Source organism: Gopherus flavomarginatus, chromosome 9 (assembly GCF_025201925.1).
Source record: "Gopherus flavomarginatus isolate rGopFla2 chromosome 9, rGopFla2.mat.asm, whole genome shotgun sequence".
Classification (NCBI taxonomy): domain Eukaryota; kingdom Metazoa; phylum Chordata; order Testudines; family Testudinidae; genus Gopherus; species Gopherus flavomarginatus.
In genome coordinates this window covers 39,365,621-39,387,240 of record NC_066625.1, presented here as the reverse complement: position 1 = coordinate 39,387,240, position 21,620 = coordinate 39,365,621, and the positions used below count along the sequence as shown (strand labels likewise).

Sequence of the window (21,620 nt, the reverse complement as noted above, 5' to 3'; positions counted from 1 at the left end):
CTGTAAATATTGTTTTATGCAGGTTGCAGAGTTTCTTGAAGGTAAACTGCACTGTTGGCAGCTTAAATCTCCAGGAATATCCTTCAGAGGCTGACCTTTCTGAGCCTGGGTCCTAATCCTTCTCCCCTGATCAGTCTTAGGTGTTTACAGCAGTCATCCTGTGCAGGGATTCAGTGAAGAACCAGTGACCATGATTAACTCACTCTCCAGCCTTAAACAGAATTTACAGATGGTGGGGAATTTTTTGTTTCTCAGTCTGACCCCCCCATACCCTCTTAGTGGAAAAATACTAAAAGCCCAAGATGGGCATCTAGTACCAGGTGACACAATCACCTGACCCTGTAGTGTCAAAGCAGCAACCCAGGAAGCTTTGCAGGAAAGCAGGAGATTAGTATCTTCAAAGTATTATTGTTCTTCCTAATGAGCCATTCAGGCTGATTGCATACTGTCTGGTGAATGTTCCCCAAATACACACACTACTGTGATAGGAATATTGACTACGTAACAAACTTCAGATACAGAAATGATACATGCATACAACTGGGATAACCAGCAAATCATAACCTTTCCAATGATACCTTATATGACCCATCTTGCATAAAATATCTGTTATGCCATATTCATATAACTAATTTTATTAAGATTATCCCACAGCTGCTTTGTGGAGTTCTTCCTCTGAAGCATCTAATACTGGCTACTGTCAGGATACTGGATTAGATGGAGCTCAGGGCTGATACCCTATGGCAGTTACATGGTTAAATAGGTGCACCTTTTATGTAAGGAGAGGATAAAGGTGGGATCTGACTTGCTACCTCCTTTGTTAATCAAATTAATAACTGAGACTCTGGTTTTATTGCCCCAAAGAATGGATGAGTAATGCAGGGCTCCTAGTAAGTCAGACAGTGGTATCCACACAGCTCTCACTTGATCTATTACTGTGACAGGCCTGGTGCCAGGCACCTGATTTGAAACTCAACACCACTTTATCAGCAGTTATTTTGCATAATGATCATGCAAGACTTGCATGCTGATTGTAGCAAGCCAGAAAGTCTCTTTCTCTCCTGGGTTTCAGAAAGAAATAAGGGGCTGGAGCCTTTGGCAGAAAATAATCTATCTGAGGCCTGAAACTGCTCTCACTGACCTTCAGTCAGGGAAGAACCTATTTCCCAGCTCAGAAGTGACCCTAATCTATAAGATTTTGAACATCACTGAGGAAAAAGTATCCTGTTACCTTGTAACTGTAGGCACAGTCTTGGTAACTAGCAAGTCAGGACACAAAGTGGTGGGAGCAGGTATTGAAACAGATACACATGGTAAAACACCAGGCATGTCCTATAACAGTAATATGCCTAGAGTTGTAAGGACTGACTGGCTCAGGGTACTAAGATAGCAAAGCTGGTCTCAGTTAGGGTGCTAGATTGAAATAGAACTGATAAGTGGTTCTCTTCTGCTGTCTATTACTTATGCTCCCTGTAGCAAAGTAACATCATACCTGCCACAAGGCTGGTGCAAGTGAACTCTTCCTCCTCCCACCAAACATAGGGAGGTACAGCACCAGAAAGACTTGCGTGCTCCTTCCTCTCATGTCTGTTTGTGAGAGCTGTGGAGCCTGCCATCTTCATTATCCACAATCTTACACCTCAGGAGTAATGAATGGCAGCAGGAAATGAACTCCCTCTCACTTCCAGCCTCTCCTCAGAAGGGGCTGAGTTAGCAAATGACTTCTGGTTAAGGTTCTTCCTCTTGCAGAGCTTTAATCTTACCCCTGAAGTAGCCAGATGCAAGTGATTTGGAAGACTCTTGTCTGAACTGGAGCTATCACTGAAGTGAAGTAGTTTACATGCATATGGTGGAGGCTGAGACCTTCAGCTTTCAATATCAACTGCTGAACTAAGTCGGGAAAGCACTACAGCGTGCCCTTTAACATTCTACGAACAGCTGTGAGAGGAAATGCAGGAAGTAGCCACATGTCTATTTGGAAATACTTTCACTGGGAGAGATGATGCTCCTCTAAAACTTCCCACACTAGCTACATGTATTCTCTGAGATGAGCCCAATACCATCCAATGTGATGAAATTATGAGAACTGAACTTGCTTTTCCAGTCACAGGACCTGGAACATCTGTTAGGGCTTGGCTACACTGGAGAGTTGCAGCGCTGGTGGTGGGTTTACAGCGCTGCAACTTACCGTCCACACTTGCAAGGCACATACAGCGCTGCATCTCCCTGGCTGCAGCGCTGGTTGTACTCCTGCTCTGCCTGGGGTGTAACGATTGCAGCGCTGGTGATGCAGCGCTGCTCCGCCAGTGTGGCCACCAAAAGCGCTGTAATTGGCCTCCAGAGGTATTCAGAGGTATCCCAGAATGCCTGTTCAGCCACTCTGCTTATCAGTTTGCACTCTACTGCCCTGGCCTCAGGTGACCCGCCTTTTAAATGCCCTGGGAATTTTAAAAATCCCCTTCTGTTTGCTTAGCCAGGTGTGGAGTGCAATCAGTGAATCTTTCCAGGTGATTATGCCTCCACGCGCCAAACAAGCCCCAGCTTGGAGCAATGGTGAATTGCTGGACCTCATCAGTGTTTGGGGTGAGGAAGCTGTGCAGTTACAGCTGCACTCCAGCCATAGGAATTACGATACCTATGGGCAGATACCAAGGGCCATGCTGGAAAGGGGCCATGACTGGGACGTGGTGCAGTGCAGGGTTAAAGTGAAGGAGCTGTGGAGTGCCTATTGCAAAGCCCACGAGGGAAACCGCCGCTCAGGTGCCCCCATGACCTGCCATTTTTACAAGGAGCTGGATGCGATACTTGGGGGTGACCCCACTACCAATCCAATGACCACAATGGACACTTCAGAGTGGGGGGGGGGAACCGAGACAGAGGGTACCGGGGTGGGGGGGGACACCCCGGAGTCCCAGGAGGCATGCAGCCAGGAACTCTTCTCAAGCCAGGAGGAAGGTAGCCAGTCGCAGCAGCCGGTACTTGGTGAAGGACAAGCAGAGGAGCGGGTTTCCGGTAAACGGCTTTTATTTTCAGGATGGAAATATTTTGGGAGAGGAGCGGGGGTTGAGGCTGCATGCATGCATGCCTAGATGTGGAATAGCCCATTGATGTGGTCTATCACATCACGGTAATCGGCCTCGGTAATCTCTTCAAAAGTTTCAGCCAGAGTGTGGGCAATGCACTTGCGCAAATTTATAGGGAGAGCCACTGTGGTCCTTGTCACAATCAGGCTAACATGTCTGTGCTACTGTGCCGTGAGGGGTGGGGGGACCATTGCTGCACACAGGCAAGCTGCATAGGAGCCAGGGCGGAATCCACATTGCTGTAGAAGACCCTCCCGCTCTTCCCAGGTGACCCGCAGCAGCGAGATATCTTCCAGGATTAACTCCTGTGGAAAATGTTGGGAGACTGTTCACTGTAGGTGCTTTGCTTCCTGCAGCAGCTTGCTTTCCCCAACGCACAGAAACCCCAGCACAGCCCTGAAGCAATCATTCCCCCTTCCCAGGTGACCTACAGCAGCAAGATAGCTTCCAGGATTAACTCCTGTGGAAAATGTTGGGAGACTGTTCACTGTAGGTGCTCCCTGCAGCACTTTGCTTTCCCCAACTCACAGTCCCCCTTACTCACCGTTTCGTGGCTCCTGTGGGTTATGTGTGCTCTATTTGGTATGGGAAAAGTATGCTAAACAGAAGACTGTAAACTCCTTCACTGTGTGGGAATAACTGTCTGGGTGAGATTATAAACAATGCTTCCTCTGTTAACTGTTGCCATTTTTGCCTTTCGAAAAGTGTCCTTGACTACTCGACTGCCTGTATCATCAACTGCTCAGAGGCTACAAAACCTCAGGAAGAAGCCACGAAAAAGCAAAGAAGACATGCTGAAAGCAGTTATGGATCACTCTGCCAGAGAGAGTAAAAAACTGGAGGAAAAGGGAAAGCAGGATCTGCCAGAGAAACGCAGTGGCTAAGAAGAAAAGCACAAAGCAGCTCATAAGCATCCTGGCTCGCCAAGCGGACTCTATCCAGTCACTTGTAGCCATGCAGGCAGAGCACTGCCGTGCTGGTCCCCCCCAACCCCCATCCCAAAGCTCTTTCCCTTGTGCCCCAATGTCAACTCCAAACCCCCTTCCCCAGCATCCAGGTTCTTACCACCAGCAGCTGCCCCCAACACCTGTACGTTCACCAACCAGCCCTGAGAACTATGACTCTTACCCTCTGCACTCAACCCCCATCACCATGCAGTATAGGCATCCTGAAGTGCAGCACTCATTGCACAGCACTCCAGACAGGACATATTCAAACCTGTGACTGTACAGTTCCCCACTGCACCCCCCCTGCCCTTTTAGGTTCCCAAAATGTTGTGTGTCTGTCAAGAAAGTTATTTTCTTTTCAATAAATGAATTCTTGGCTTTGAAAACAGTCTTTATTATTGCAGAAAGTGAAAGATACCGTAGCCCAGGAAAGAAACAGGCACTGCAAATCATTTTAGGAAAAACAGATTCCTAACATTGTAATCACTGCACTTCACTCCCGTGCAAGGCACCAAACATTACTGTTGGTTTTCAGCCTCAAATTCCTCCCTCAAGGCATCCCTAATCCTTGCAGTCGTGTGCTGGGCCTCTCTAGTAGCCCTGCTCTCTGGCTGATTCAGCCAGAGAGCCTCCAGGCGTTGAACCTCGGAGGTCCATTCCTGACTGAATTTTTCACCCTTCCCTTCACAAATATTATGGAGGGTACAGCACGCGGATATAACCGCAGGGATGCTGCTTTCCCCCAAGTCTAGCTTCCCATACAGAGATCTCCAGCGCCCTTTTAAACGGCCAAAAGCACACTCCACAGTCATTCGGCACCAGCTCAGCCTGTAGTTGAACTGTTCCTTGCTGCTGTCAAGCTTCCCTGTATATGGTTTCATGAGCCATGGCATTAACGGGTAAGCAGGGTCTCCAAGGATCACAATGGGCATTTTGACATCCCCTGTTGTGATCTTCCGCTCTGGAAAAAAGTTCTGGCCTGCAGCTTCCTGAACAGGCCAGTGTTCTGAAAGATGCGTGCATCATGCACCTTTCCAGGCCAGCCTGTGTTAATGTCAATGAAACGCCCACAGTGATCCACCAGCGCCTGGAGAACCATAGAGAAATACCCCTTCCGATTAACTTACTCAGATGGTAGGTGGGGTGGTACTAGAATAGGAATATGCATCCCATCTATCGCCCCTCCACAGTTGGGGAAACCCATTTGTGCAAAGCCATCCACGATGTCCTGCACGTTCCCCAGAGTCACGGTTCTTCTTAGCAGGATGCAATTAATGGCCCTGCAAACTTGCATCAACACAATTCCAACGGACGACTTTCCCACTCCAAACTGGTTCGCGACCGATCGGTAGCTGTCTGGAGTTGCCAGCTTCCAGATTGCAGTAGCCACCCGCTTCTCCACCGGCAGGGCAGCTCTCAATCTCGTGTCCTTGCACTGCAGGGTGGGGGCGAGCTCAGTACACAGTCCCATGAAAGTGGCTTTTCTCATCCGAAAGTTCTGCAGCCACTGTTTGTCATCGCAGACTTCCATGACGATGTGATCCCACCACTCAGTGCTTGTTTCCCAAGCCCAAAAGCGGCATTCCACGGTGCTGAGCATTTCCGTGAATGCCACAAGCAATTTAGTATCATATGCAGCAGAAGACTCGATGTCATCGTCAGACTCCTCACTGTCACTTTGGAGCTGAAGGAATAGCTCAACTGCCAAATGTGATGTGCTGGCGAGACTTGTCAGCATACTCCTCAGCAGCTCGGGCTCCATTTCCCACAGAAATCGCGCTGCACGGAAACCATTGGGAGAGTCACAATGGTGCCAAACATGGACGGAAAAACAGTGACTGCTGGGATGTGAAGCAATGCATCACGGGGCATTGGGACAGAAAGCGGAATGACCCGCACCCTACCGTCCCCTTCCCACAACCCACGGCGCCAAAATGGGAAGAGGTGCTCTGTGGGATAGCTGCCCACAATGCATCACTTCCAACAGCTCTGCAAATGCTGCAAATGTGGCCACACTGCAGCGCTGGTAGTTGTCAGTGTGGCCACACTGCAGTGCTTTCCCTACACAGCTGTACAAAGACAGCTGTAACTCCCAGCGCTGTACAGCTGCAAGTGTAGCCATACCCCTAGACGAGAAGCTTAACCACTTGCTCTTCTGTATTAGGACACCTTATTACTGTGGTTGAACAAGGAATTTCTCTGGCAACACAATGACCTGGCTGGCTTGTTTACTTAAATTAGTTTATTGGAAGAATGTATCCCCATTGAACAGCCATTGAAAACAAGGATTTTTATTCATCTGCTGTCCCTTCCTAGTTTCCCTCCTCCAAGTACGTGAGCAATGCCACCTGGAGACTCACTGAAGCAAGAGAGGATTCTCATTTCAACACAGAGACCCAAACTTAAAGAGTTAGGGCTTTATTTTCAGAAGCATTCAAAACCCACAGTTCCTAGAGTCAAGGGGAGCTGGGAGTACCAAGTACCTATCAAAATTTAAACATTAGTGGTCAAAGTTTGGGAACGCAGCGAGAGGCCATTTTTAAAGCTGTTGACCTTAACATCTCTGGGGTGGGAAGTGAGAGAATAACACACACTCCCTTTTTGTTCAAGAGTTTTCTCTAGCTTGTCTGGCATTAGCTGGGCTGGGGTGCCCAGCTATCGAGGTGCAGATTATTTTAGTCGGTCTGCTCTCTCACAGCTAAGCTACTCCCCTCTAGGCCAGCAGGTAGTCAAGACCACTGGTTAATTCCCCTTTAAAGTAGTTCTACCACACTCAGGAGACAACAGCCTAGGTGGTGGTGCTGGGAGGCAGGAGCCTAACCATACCATCTCCCACAAGGACCTGTGGGGAGCAGGGAGGTTACAACTCAGGTCTATAAAAGCAGCCAAGGGAGGCTAAGCCTGCCAAGGTCTTGCTGCATGACTAACACAGGAGTATGACTAACCTCATTCATCTCCCACAGCAAAGGAGATGATCTCATGTTGCCCAGGGAGAGATCACTGTACTCCTGGCTGCACTGTTGTGTTCTGAGACTTCCAGCTTTTACTCTGCTCTGCCCATGGATGCACAAGGATGGGTATTTAAATAGCAAAACTGGAGCCATGGGGCTGTAGCAAGCATCTGTAATGAGAAATGTCTTGAAGTAGAAGTCTCATTCTGAAGCAGAATCCACTGCCTCAAGAGGCTGGACTCATAGCAGCACTGCTAAGTTAATGATAGCCAAGGCACTGCTAGATTTAACATCTGGACAGACCAACCCCATCATTTCCCAAAATCCACTACACACTTAAGTCCAAAACAAGGTCTTGATTAGTGGATGTCAAGAAGAGAGAGACTCGGCAGGATAAGTCTGGTCCAAGCCGTCTTTCTCTCCTGCTATCCTCTGCTTTTACCCAAATGTCACTCAGCAGAAGGAGTCTGTCCTTCTCTGTGCTGCACTATTGATAGGCCTTAGACGAAACAGGAGAACCAATTGGTGTGGACACCATACAACTAAAATTCAATCTCCAGCACAGGACTTAGATCCACTGGTAGCTGAAGGTGCAGTGCTTCTTCTGCCATGTTGGGTTAAAAGGATAAAGTCAGAAGTAAGAATTTCTGCTCACAAATCACTCCCACCTCCCACACAACTGATGTGTATTCCATCCTCCCTGTTCCCAAGGAAATGGGTACATCGCCATGGAGGGAATGCTAACCATGGCGATCTGAGCAGGGGAGAGGGAGTATGCATTTGGCCAAAGGACTAGTGAGGCTTTTATTTGTAAACTCTGCCTCACTGGATGACAAAGGGACAAAGCTTGTGTGTGATTAGTTCTGAACTGCCGAGGAAACCGTATTTCCTGGTAGAAAGTGTTTGTCTCTCACCAAAAATAACTGCAGAAGTCTAACATTTCACACCATGCATTTTACCAGTGAGAAACATCCACTAATTCTACTGCTATCTTCTCCTCCTCCACAACTCCCTGACTGTCTGACAGGTCTATATTGATTCCTGCTATCTCCTTTGCTTGGGATTAAGCCATTTAAAATCAGCCCAGACAAAGGCATTGCATATATCACAGGAAGATTCCCTGAGCAAGCCAGGCCAAAGTGGGGGACTAGACAAAAGGCAGGGGAGCCCTGGGCTAGCTGGGCCACAGGGGGACTAGACAAGCTAATAGATCTTATAGTAGAAATTACTGAAATGTCTCCCTAGTGTGACCATGAAACTCTGTTATTTGCAGGCAGCTACAGATATTTTATACAAGGGCAGCTTGTCCATTGATGATGGTCCCATTCCATCAGACAGGGCTTTTCTACAGGAAGGGATTAGATCTTGGAGTCATTGTGGACAGTTCTCTGAAAACATCCACTCAATGTGCAGTGGCAGTCAAAAAAGGTAGCAGAATGTTGGGAACCATTAGGGAAGGGATAGATAATAAGACAGAAAATATCATATTCCCTCTATATAAATCCATGGTAAGCCCACATCTTGAATACTGCATGCAGATATGGTAGCCCCATCTCAAAAAAGATATACACCTCTATCCCGATATAATGCGACCTGATATAACACAGTAAAGCTGTGCTCCCGAGGGTGGGGCTGTGCACTCCAATGGATCAAAGCAAGTTTGATATAAACTGGTTTAGCCTATAACGCGATAAGATTTTTTGGCTCTCAAGGACAGCGTTATATCAAGGTAGAGGTGTATTGGAATTGGAAAAGGTTCAGAAAAGGGTGACTAAAATCATTAGGGGTATGGAACAGCTTCCATATGAGGACAAATTAATAAGACTGGGACTTCTCAGCTTGGAAAAGAGACAACTAAGAGGGATATAATAGAGGTCTATAAAATCATGACTGGTGTGGAGAAAGTAATTAACAAAGTGTTATTTACCCCTCAAAACACAAGACTGGGCAGGGATGGTGTCCCTAGCCTCTGTTTGCCAGAAGCTGGGAATGGGCGATGGGGGATGGATCACTTGATGATTACCTGTTCTGTTCATTCCCTCTGAGGCATCTGGCATTGGCCACTGTCTGAAGACAGGATACTGGGCTAGATGGACCTTTGATCTGACCCAGTATGGCCATTCTTATATATGTTCTTATGCTGCTGAGTGGCTCAAGGGCTGACCTGAAGCAGTAGGCTTGGGGAAAGGGTATGCTGCTGCTATGGCTGCTGCTGCCGCAACAGGGCTGACTCTGTTAAACTGCTGGATTTGTCTCTTCCACACCTGTTGCAGTCCCATCCCATCCTTCTCCACACATATGCCACTGGACCAGCCCCCATCAGTGCAGAAGGAGAATAGTTGGGTCTCCAGCTGTTTCCTGCAGGAAGCCAGAGGCAAGGATAGGACATGCAGTGGTGCATGTTTGGGAGATCACATCTTACCTGCAGCCTCTATAATAGGGTTTCTGGCTAGTCCACCTCTGTTCCTCCAGGACCAGCATTTTTCCTCCATTAGCTCACATCCCTCTCCATCTTCAGAAAGGTCACCTCTGTTCTGCTGCTAAGATGGCATGTCCTACTGTCACCTAACATTCCTCGCCGGCAGGACCGGACCTAGTGTTTTTAGTGCCCTAAGCGCATGGCCATTTCACCACCCCGCTTGCTGGTCCCGTGGCTCCGGTGGACCTGCCGCAGGCATTCCTGTGGAAGGTCCGCTGGTCTGTGTCTCCGGTGGAGCTGCGCAGGCATGCCTGCGGGAGGTCCACAGGAGTGGCGGGAGCAGCAGACCGTCTGCGAGAATGCCTGCGGCAGGTCCACTGGAGCCGCGGGACCAGGGGACCCTCCACAGGCACGCCTGAGGCACGTCCACCGGAGCCACCTGCCGCCCCCACTCCCGGCAAAATGCCACCCCCCCCAATAATCCTGGCACCCTAGGCGATTGCCTAGGCCGCCTAAATGGAAGCGCCGTCCCTGCTCGCCGGATCTTATTTCCCAGCCTACACCTCTTATCCCACAAACACTGTTATTCCTAGATGGCAGAGCACAGTGTACTGAGAGTGTGAATGGCAGTGGGGGAGGGGAAAGAGCCGAATAACCATACAGGGCCAGTTATGAAATGAACATTCCTACATCCAGTCTATTCTGAATACCCTGACAGGAGACAAACTGGGTCTCCCCACACCCTCTCCACATGGAGCCCCCTGAAATACCATGGCACTGAGTTCAGGGTGTGAGGCTTTCTCTATAAGGATCTGCCACAGGAGCAGCATAAACCCTGCTCCCACAGTGTGTCAGAGTCACAACCAGAACAAAGAGTGATGCTGATGTTCTGGGCTTGGGATTCAGCTGGGGGATAAGAGTTGGGAGCACCTGCCTAGGTGACACAAGCTCACTTGTATGGGCAGTTTGCTATTGCCTTGGTCAGTGCAGAAACATGCTGGCTCAACTCATGCCATGTGTTCAGGAACCAGACCTCAGTGTACACCAGAGCTGTAGCACCACCAGCCCCAGAGGAGGAGGAGAACTAAAATGAGCAAAACATGCAAGAGTTGCAGCTAGCAAGGGATGTGAAGGGTAACAAGAAGGGTTTTTACAGATATGTTAGCAACAAGAAGGTGGTCAGGAAAGTGGGGACCCTTACTGAATGGGGGAGGTAACATAGTGACAGATGATGTGGAAAAAGCTGAAGTACTCAATGCTTTTTTTGCTTCCGTCTTCACAGACAAGATCAGCTCCCAGACTGCTGCACTGGGCAACACAGTATGTGGAGGAGGTGAGCAACCCTCAGTGGTGAAAGAATAGGTTAAGGACTATTTAGAAAAGCTGGACATGCAAAAGTCCATGGGTCCAGATCTAATGCATCCAAGGGAGCTGAGGGAGTTGGCTGATGTGATTGCAGAGCCACTGGCCATTATCTTTGAAAACTTGTGGCGATCAGGGGAGGTCCCAGATGTTTGGGAACAGGCAAATATAGTTCCCATATTTAAAAAAGAGAAGAAAGAGAACCCAGGGACATACAGTCTCACTTCAGTCCCTGGCAAAATCATGAAGCAGGTCCTCAAGGATTCCATTTTGAAGCATTTAGAATCATAGAATATCACGGTTGCAAGGGACCTCAGGAGGTCATCTAGTCCAACCTCCTGCTCAAAATAGGACCAATCCCCAACCAAATCATCCCAGCCAGGGCTTTGTCAAGCCTGATCTTAAAAACTTCTAAGGAAGGAGATTCCACCACCTCCCTAGGTAACCCATTCCAGTGCTTCACCACCCTCCAAATGAAATTTTTTTTCCTAATATCCAACCTAAATCTCCCCCACTGCAACTTGAGACCCTTACTCCTTGTTCTGCTATCTGTTACTACTGAGAACAGTCTAGATCCATCCTCTTTGGAACTCCCTTTCAGGTAGCTGAAAGCATCCCCTCCAAGTTGAATCCCCCTCATTCTTCTCTTCTGCAGACAAAATAATCCCAGTTCCCTCAGCCTCTCCTCATAAATCATGTGCTCCAGCCCCCTAATCATTTTTGTTGCCCTCTGCTGGACTCTTTCAAATTTTTCCACATCCTTTTTGTAGTGTGGGGCCCAAAACTGGACACAATACTCCAGATGAGGCCTTACAAATGTCGAATAGAGGGATGATCACATCCCTCGATCTGCAGGCAATGCTCCTACTTATACAGCCCAAAATGCCATTAGCCTTCTTGGCAACAAGGGCACACTGTTGACTCATATCCAGCTTCTCATCCACTGTAACCCCTAGGTCCTATTCTGCAGAACTGCTGCTTAGCCACTCAGTCCCTAGTCTGTAACAGTGGATTGGATTCTTCCATCCTCAGTGCAGGACTCTGTACTTGTCCTTGTTGAACCTCATCAGATTTCTTTTGGCCCTATCTTCTAATTTGTATTGGTCCCTCTGTATCCTATCTCTACTCTCCAATGTATCTACCACTCCCCCCAGTTTAATGTCATCTGCAAACTTGGTGAGGGTGCAATTAATTAATCCCTTCATCCAGATCATTAATGAAGATATCAAACAAAACCAACCCCGGGACTAACCCTTGGGGCACTCCGCTTGATACCAGCTGCCAAGTAGACATGGAGCTGTTGATCACTACCCGTTGAGCCCGATGATCTAGCCAGCTTTCTATCCACCTTATAGTCCATTCATCCAGCCCATTCTTCTTTAACTTCATGGCAAGAATAAGGTGGGAGACCATATTAAAAGCTTTGCTAAAGTCAAGGAATAACACGTCCACTGCTTTCCCCTCATCCACAGACCCAGTTATCTCATGATAGAAGTCAATTTGTTTAGTGAGGCATGACTTGCCCTTGGTGAATCCATGCTGACTGTTCCTAATCACTTTCCTCTCCTCTAAGTACTTCAAAATAGATTCCTTGTGGACCTGCTGCATAATTTTTCCAGGGACTGAGGTGAGGCTGACTGGCCTGTAGTTCCCCGGATCCTCCTCCTTCCCTTTTTTAAAGATGGGCACTACATTAGCCTTTTTCCAGTCATCCAGGGCTTCCCCTGTTCGCCATGAGTTTTCAAAGATAATGGCCAATGGCTCTGCAATCACATCTGCCAACTCCTTTAGCACCCTCAAATGCAGTGCATTCAGCCCCTTGGACCTGTGCTCATCCAGCTTTTCTTAATAGCCCCGAACCACTTCTTTCTCCACACTGGGCTGGTCACCTCCTCCCCATATTGTGCTGCCCAGTGCAATAGTCTTGGAGCTGACCTTGTTCATGAAGACAGAGGCAAAAAAAAGCATTGAGTACATTAGCTTTTTCCACATTTTCTGTCACTAGCCTGCCTCCCTCATTCAGTAAGGGGCCACACTTCCCCTGACCTTCTTCTGGTTGCTAACATACCTGTAGAAACTCTTCTTGTTACTCTTAACATCCCTTGCTAGTTGCAACTCCAAGTGTGATTTGGCCTTCCTGATTTCACACCTACATGCCTGAGCAATATTTTTATCCTCCTCCCTGGTCATTTGTCCAATCTTCCACTTCTTGTAAGCTTCTTTTTTGTGTTTAAGATCAGCAAGGATTTCACTGTTAAGTCATTGTTACATTGTTTCACTGTTAAACTTTGAGGAGAGGAAGGTGACCAGGAACAGTCAACATGGATTCACGAAGGGCAAGTCATGCCTGACCAACCTGATTGCCTTCTATGAGATAACTGACTCTGTGGATATGGGGAAAGCAGTGGATGTGATATATCTTGACTTTAGCAAAGCTTTTGATACGGTCTCCCACAGTATTCTTGCCAGCAAATTAAAGAAGCATGAATTGGATGAATGGACTATAAGGTGGATAGAAAGCTGGCTAGATCATCAAGCTCAATGGGTAGAGATCAACGGCTCAATGTCTAGTTGGCAGATGGTATCAAGCGGAGTGCCCCAGGGGTAGGTCCTGGGACCAGTTTTGTTCAACATCTTTATTAATGATCTGGATGACGGGATGAATTACACCCTCAGCAAGTTCGCAGATGACACTAAACTGTGGGCAGAGGTAGATATGCGTGAGGGTAGAGATAGGGTCCAGAGTGACCTAGACAAGTTGGAGGATTGCGTGAAAAGAAATCTGATGAGGTTCAACGAAGACAAGTGCAGAGTCCAGCACTTAGGAAGGAAGAATTCCATGCATCGCTACTGGCTGGGGACTGAGTGGCTAAGGAGCAGTTCTGCAGAAAAGGACTTAGGGATTACAGTGGATGAGAAGCTGGATAGGAGTCAGCAATGTGCTCTTGTTGCCAAGAAGGCCAATGGCATATTGGGCTGTATTAGTAGAAGCATTGCCAGCTGATCGAGGGAAGTGATTATTCCCCTTTATTCAGCACTAGTGAGGCCACACCTGGAGTATTGTGTCCAGTTTTGGGCCCCACACTACAGAAGGGATGTGGACAAATTGGAGAGAGTTCAGTGGAGGGCAACAAAAATGATTAGGGGCTGGGGCACATGATTTACATGGAGAGGTTGAGGGAACTGGGGGTTATTTAGTCTGCAGAAGAGAAGAGAAGAGTGAGGAGGGATTTGATAGCAGCCTTCAACTACCTAAAGGGGGGGTGGGGTTCCAAAGAAGATGTAGCTAGTCAGTTCTCAGTGGTGGCAGATGACAGAACAAGGAGCAATGGTTTCAAGTTGCAATGGGGGAGGTCTAGGTTGGATATTAGGAAACACTATTTCACTAGAAGGGTGGTGAAGCACTGGAATGGGTTACCTAGGGAGGTGGTGGAATCTCCATCCTTAGAGGTTTTTAAAGCTTGGCTTGACAAAGTCCTGGCGGGGCTGATTTAGTTGGCGCTGGTCCTACTTTGAGCAGGGGATTGAACTAGATGACCTCCTGAGGTCTCTTTCAACCCTAATACTCTATGGTTCTATGACACAGAGGAAAGCAATCCCAAGGTGAGAGCAGTCTTGTCCATGCCAGACAAAGGCACCTCACCACACCTCACCAAAGGCACTCACCCTGCTTAGGCTTCCAGCTGGCAGGGGTCAGCCTCTCAGAGGCCCCTCTCTGACCCTGAGAAAGAGGAGCAAGGAAGGAAAACATACATCTGGGCACAACAAAGGCCTCCACCAGCTTATGCTGGAAAGGATGGGCTAAGTGCATTATCTCTGTTTACACAGCACAGCAGTAAAACCTGCTCATCCCCTTAGTTCCCAGTAAACCAGTGAGTCATAACCCCCTCCAGGGCATATTCCAGCAGGGCTGGAATTCATTTCAAGGGACACTGACAAGTGCCCCAGGAATGACAAGGTTTTGTGAGGAACCTTCTGATTCTAAGTCTTTCATTAGAGAAGAGCATACCTGAACACCAAGACATTTATAAACCCATTCTGTGGCCATGGTTTCCACCAAGAAGTGGGTCAGCAGTTAAGACCCCACTTACTCTTTGGCTGCCTGCTCTGTTTAGTGGGCAAACTTTTTGGCCTGAGGGTTATATCGGGGTTGCAAAATGGTATGGAGGGCCGGTTAGGGAAGGCTGTGCCCCCCCAAACAGCCTGCCCCCCACCCCCTATCTGCCCCCTCCCACCTCCTGCTCCCGGACTGCCCCCCTCAGAACCCCCAACCCATCCAACCCCCCTGCTCCTTGTCCCCTGACAGCCCCCTCTTGGGATCCCCGCCTCTAACCACCCCCCCAGTACCCCACCACATATCCAACCTCCTCTGCTTCCTGTCCCCTGACTGCTCACTCCCAGGAACCCCTGCCCCTAAATGCCCACCGGGACCCCACCCCCTATCCAACCCCCTATTCCTTTCCCCTGACCGCCCCCTCCCAGAATCCTCTGCCTCTAACCACCCCTCTGGGACCTCACTTCGTATCCACACACCTCCAGCCCTTTTTAGAATGTGCCCCTGCAAACATGGGCAGAGGACTCAGGAGGAGCAGGGGCAGCTGCGCAGCCAGAGAGAAGTGGCAGTTTCCCCTTCAAAGTGCCGCTTCTCTCCAGTCGACTGCGTGGCCACCCAGTGCTCCTCCTGAGTCCTCCGCCCACGTTCCCCTTACTCCTGCCACCCACCCCGCCCGCCTGCTCCCCTGCCCCTGCAGTGCAGCCCCTTTCCCCCGTGGGGGGTGTGCCGGTGCTGAGCTGCCCAAGTGCCCAGCCCTGGGTTCCCGTGTTGTTGGGGGGGCCTGTGCCAGGGCACCCTGTGTTCACTTATAAATCTGCCCCGGAGCTGCGGCACCTGGCTGGAACCAGCCATGCCACTGTGCTGCCAGCATGGCGAGCTGAGGCTGCAGGGTAAGGGGGACAGCAGGGGAGAGGCCAGGGCCAGCCGGGAGCTCAGGGGCTAGGCAGGACAGCCCCATGGTCCAGATGTGGCCCACAGGGCTGGTGCAAGGATATTTTGCGCACTAAGTGAAATTTCCATCTTGCGCCCCCCGCTCCCACCCTTCCCCCATTTTCAAAAATGAATACTGCATAATGTGGCATTGTTCATTAGAATTAATACACATTCGGCTTGAACATTTATTAATCTAATTATTTAGTCTACATATTTAATTAAAATAAATGAATAACCTGACAGGGTGTGGGGCTGGCTGGCTTTGGGCACTGGGGTGCAGCAGCAGCTGGCTAAAGACAGGGGAGTGCAGAGCTGGCTGGCTTTGGGCAGGGGGATGCAGCAGGGGCTGGCTGGAGATAGGGGAGTGTGCGGCTAGGTGACTTCGGGCACAGGGGTGTGGCAGGGGTTGGCTGGAGAGGGGAGTGTGAGGCTGGCTGGCTTCAGGCAGGGCAGGGGATGTGGAGCTGGTTGGAGATGGGGTGCGGGGTTGGCTGGAGACAGGGAGTGTGGGGCTGGCTGGCTTCAGGCTGGGGGGTGCGGCAGGGGTCGGCTGGAGACAGGGGATGTGGGGCTGTCTGGCTTTGGGCAGGGGGTGCAGCACGGGCTAGCTGGAGACGGGGTGTGGGGCTAGCTGGAGGCAGGGCAGGGGGCTGTGGCAGGGGTTGGCTGGAGATGGGGGTGTGGGGCTAGCTGCAGGCAGGGCAGCGGGTGTGGGGTTGGCTGGAGACAAGGGGGTGTGGGGCTGGCTGGCTTCAGGCTGGGGGGTGCGGCAGGGGTCGGCTGGAGACAGGGGATGTGGGGCTGTCTGGCTTTGGGCAGGGGGTGCAGCACGGGCTAGCTGGAGACGGGGTGTGGGGCTAGCTGGAGGCAGGGCAGGGGGCTGTGGCAGGGGTTGGCTGGAGATGGGGGTGTGGGGCTAGCTGCAGGCAGGGCAGCGGGTGTGGGGTTGGCTGGAGACAAGGGGGTGTGGGGCCAGCTGTGGGCAGGGCAGGGAATGTGGGGCTGGCTGCAGGCAGGGGGTGTGGGGCTGGCTGCAGGCAGGGCAAGGGGTGCAGCAGGGGCTGGCTGCGGGTAGGGTGGTGGGTACCAGGGCTGTCCCTAGTTATTCTGGGGCCCTATGCAGCACCCCCATGGGCGGTGGTGGTTCCCCAGGCCTCTGTGTGTTGGGGGCGGGAGTGGGGGGGCAGGCCTCCAGGGGATGGGGCTGGCTTAGAGGGCAGGGGGGAACCACCCTCCAGCACTCACCGGTGGCGTGGCTGGGGCCGGGTCTCTGCACTTCCCCCCACTGGTGAGTGCAAGCCCAGTCCTGTTTCAGAGCTCTGGGGAGTGGGGGCAGGGCAGGGCTGAGCAGAGGTGGGGGCCCTGTGTCAGAGCCAGAGCAGCAGGGAGCAGCATAGTGCCCCCCCTAGCGGCCAGAGGAGGAATGACATCGCTTCCCGTCCTGACGGCCAGAGCTGATCAAAGCTGCAGCGCCCCCTCGCACAGTGGCAGGAAGAGGGTTACATGTTTAGCTGGTGCCAGGTGAGCAAGCCAGACATTTTGGGCACCACTTTTTGGCACCCTCAAATCTTGGCGCCCTAGGTGGCCGCCTAGTTTGCCTAGTGGTTGCACCGGCCCTGGTGGCCCGCAGGTCGTAGTTTGCCCACCTCTGGTTTAGATTGTATGCTCGCTGGGGCAGGAACTGACTGTTGCTCTGTATATGTCTAGGGTGCAATGGGGCTCTGATCCCCTCTGGGGCCTGGAGGAGTTAATGAAAGAATCACAAGCTCCAGTCACAAAATATCTTCCTAGACACCGTATTATCTGACCTTGCACCTCAATAACATGGCACAGGTACAAAGAAGTATAGCAAGGGCCATCACAGAATTGACATTTGCCAACAATTACCATAGCTATCTCCAATTGTAAGCACTGGAGAAAGGTTTTGGTTGTCTTAGATACAAGCATGCTATCACCAAAAGACAGATGAATGCTGACTTCTGCTCCATTACAGACATGCCTGGGGAATAGGGGAAAATACATCTGTGACATTGCACTCATTATGATTTTATGAAAACATGCTAATGAGTGTGAATATAATGTAACTGAAATATGCTTCATTCAAAAGGTCTCTTGTAATGTATCATTAGAAAGCTTATAATCTATTGAGTGTGGTCATCCTATTTGCATAAATGTATCTTTCTTGTATCTGAAACTAGAAATATAAACTATAACTCTGAGGTTCTATTGTAATTATGCAAAGTGGGGCCCATTAATGGTGGTTTGGACTCTTGATGGCTCCCATCAACTAGGACAATTGGTTGTAAAGGGCTCTGTTTACTTGCAAGCCTTTCTGTGAGTCAGGCCAGAAAGAATGAAGGCTTGGGGTCTCACAAGACATGGGACAATGTCACCTGGTACTAGGGTGACCAGATCACCCAGGTCAAATATTGGGACGTGGCGGGGGGGCGAGGGCAAGGGGAATAAAATGGCGGCAGAGCAAAAAAAAAAAAATTCCCCACCCCCGATTCTTACTCCCTTTGCAAACGCTGGAGGGAGGCCCAGGAGACTCAGGAGAACGTGGGGCTGGGGTGAGTGAGAGTCTGGCCTGACCTCGAGCAGGCAGAACTCAGGTGCAGTACCTGGAGGGAGAGTAAGGGAGTGGCCTGAGGGGCCAGGCGGCAGCTGTTCTCCCCACCTGGGCAGCAGGACTCAGGAGCAGCCGCTGCTGCATCTCCCACTGCCGCGGGGGGAGGAAGCCGCCGCTGGCCAAGCTCGGCGACTGCGGCTCTAGCGCCCACGAACCCCCTAAGGCCGGGCCTGCTGCGGGGACCCAGCGCGCACGCTGCGCCCAGCCCCTGGCTAGTCGCGTCTGGCCTGGCTGCCCAGTTGGTGCAATCCCGCGGGCGGCCCCGGAGTGGAGGCAGCAGGCCCCAGACCCCACATCCCGCTCGGGTCCCGCAGGGGAATGAACGGGGCTGGGCTGCCGATGCCTCCGCCCTGGGATTGCACCAGCAGGGCAGCCAGCCCAGACGCGACTGGCCAGAGGTTGGGCACGTGCAGCGTGCGCGCTGCTGGGTCCCCACCCCAGGCCCGGGCTCAGAGGGTTCAGGCCCGGGCGCCAAAGCTGCAGCTGCCAAGTGCCACGTGCTTGGCCACTTCCTCCCCCCACGGCAGTGGGAGCTGCGGCTGCTCCCAAGTCCTGCTGCCCAGGTGGGGAGAACAGCCGCCGCCTGGCCCCGCGGGCTGCCCCCTACTCTCCCTCCAGGTACCGCGTCCGAGTCCTGCCTGCTCGAGGCCAAGTCGGACTCACACGCATCTCCTGGGCATGGTGTGCATGGCAAGAGGCGGGGATTTGGGGAGGGAGCCAATGGGGGAGTGAGGGGGCAGGAATAGGGGCGGGGATTTGGGGAGAGAGCCAATGGGGGAAGGTGGGGACGGAGTCGGGGTAGGGGAGGTCCCGAGCCCTTCCGGGCTCTGGAGCCTTTGCTTGTTTGTCCAGTGTCCCAACCTAGCATTGGTCAGGGCGCGGGACAAACAAGCAAATATTGGGACAATCCCAATAAAATCGGGACGTCTAGTCACCCTACCTGGTACTGAAATCCATCTTAACCTGGTGCTTTTCCATTTAGAAGGAGGGGTGGTGACCCAGAGAGACAAAAGATTCCTGCCTTGTGCCAAAGCTGTATAAGGAGGTGGAACAGAACAAAGGAGGTTTCAGTCATGAGAAATCCTCTAGTTACCACCTGAGCTGGAGCTAACAAGAATTGTACCCGGGGAAAGGATTGAGATCAGACTAGGAAGGAGCCCAGTCTGTGAAAGAAGCTTATTGGAACATCTCTGAGGGTGAGATTTTATCTATAATCAGTTTCTTAATGTATTAGGATTAGACTTGCGTGTTTTGTTTTATTTTGCTTGGTAACTTACTTTGTTCTATCTGGTATTACTTGGAACCACTTAAATCCTACTTTTTATACTTAATAAAATCAATTTTGCTTATTAATTAACCCAAAGTAAGTAAGTAATACCTGGGGGAGCTGTGCATATCTCTCTCTCAGTGTTATAGAGGGCAGACAATTTATGAGTTTACCCTGTATAAGCTTTATACAGAGTAAAACGGATTCATTTGCGGTTTGGATCCCACTGGGAGCTGGGTGCTGGAGACAGGAGCACTTCTTAAGCTGTTTTCAATTAAGTCTGCAGCTTTGGGGCACGTGGTTCAGACCTTGGGCCTGTGTTGGAGCAGACTGCTGTGTCTGGCTCAACAAGGCAGGGTTCTGGAGGCCCAAACTGGCAGAGAAAACAGGCTCAGAGGTAGTCTCAGCACATCAGTTGACAGTCCCAAGGGGGTTTCTGTGATCGAACCCATCACAACGTCTATCAGAGAAAAGGAAACAAGCAGTGGGGAAAAAAATACTTCCTCCTCACCTGCACAGGATGATGGCCAGCGTTCACCCCTACTTCCTCCCTCCACCATTCGTCCAACAGCAAAACTGAGCTAGCCCACACACCATTTCTGGGCACTCTCTGCGTGTATGTCCTGGCCGCTCACATGGCCGACAGACCAACTGTCCTGGGCAATTAGGGGCCCCCTTAATCTCCTCCTTTCTTTTCTTGGGACTTCTTGGGGTTTCTTCCCCCAGTCCAGGTCCCAGCCTGTTCAACCCTCCTTTCGAGGAACATCTGCTTCTGCATATTCTTTGGTCAATCTGACAGCGGCCTCTACCATACTTGGCTATTGTTGCAGGACCCAGACTCACATGTTTTCTGGGAGGCCATGCACAAATTGTTCCAGAATCACCCTGTCCATCATCTCTCCCACCATCTGGGTATCAGGCCTCAACCACTGCTTGGCCCAGTCCGTGAGCTTCTGGGCAAAAACTCGGAGCTGCAAACCCCCAGTCAACCAGGCCGCCCAAAACTTCTGTCTGTACTTTTCCACCAACAGTCCCATCTGGTCTAGGACAGCCACTTTCACTGAGTCGTAATCTTTGCCCTGTTTGTCACTTCTGGCCATATAGGCAGCCTGTGCCTTGCTGGCCAGATAGGGGGTCAGTCTTAGGGCCCACCTCACCTTGTCCCATCCAGTGCCACCCACTCAAACATACACAGGAAGGCGTCGAGGTCATTGGCAGAGCCTATCTTATACAGCCCCAACTCTAGTGCGCGGCTGCCATCACCTCCAGGGGGACTCACTGACTGGTGCAGGAGCTGCTGCTGTACACTGGCCTGCTCCAGGATAAAGTCCTGGAGGGTCTTCTGTTGTTCAGCCTGCAAGGCAAGTAGAGCCTACAGCTTTGCCTGGTGGGACTACTGGAAGGCCTGCAGGGTTTTCTGCAGCTCCTCTTGCTGTTTAGCTAGCCACTGCACAGTTCGCTCCATCCTCAGGGAGCCAGGCACTGGCCGTGGCCTTGGATCCCGGACGAGCCCTCACATGTAATGGGACGCATGCAGTGCTCCTCTGGTTCGGCCCTTCTCCCCCTCTTTTCAGAGACTCAGGGAAACTTCAGGCTGGTGCAACACGTGTGCTCTTTATTTGTGATCAAGTCCCCACCACCAGTTTCCAGCTATATACTGGCTTTTTACAACAGTTTGGCCTACCATGGGGCTGGCCAGCAACAGAGTAGGAGACTCTCACCTCCATCTGAATCTGAACCTGACCTTCCCCTCCTGGTCTCTGCCCTCCCTTTGCTCTCACTTCCTCCCAGCCTTATAGCTCCTGCTACCAAGACTGGCAGATGTGATCAGTTACCAGGCAAGCATCAGGCTATCTACCCAGTCCCAGTCCAATCCTCCTGACTGGAGCCTCACTAGCAGCACTCTGTTACACCTGACCACTAGGCAATGGGCTGAGCCCAACAATTCCTTTCACACAGGCCACTGCATACCATT

At 50.9% G+C, this 21,620-nt stretch overlaps 2 protein-coding genes across 2 annotated transcripts in view; one reads left to right on the top strand and one right to left on the bottom strand.

Annotated features, from left to right (window-relative positions):
* METRN (meteorin, glial cell differentiation regulator) overlaps window positions 1-21,620 on the top strand; it is a 291,968-nt gene that overhangs the window by 257,054 nt on the left and 13,294 nt on the right. The window lies entirely within an intron of this gene.
* EME2 (essential meiotic structure-specific endonuclease subunit 2) lies at window positions 7,310-21,372 on the bottom strand. The gene is given in 7 exon segments (XM_050968698.1): window positions 7,310-7,480; window positions 9,146-9,166; window positions 9,168-9,339; window positions 10,354-10,435; window positions 10,438-10,484; window positions 20,803-20,999; window positions 21,367-21,372. Coding segments are annotated over 7 exon segments (696 nt in total).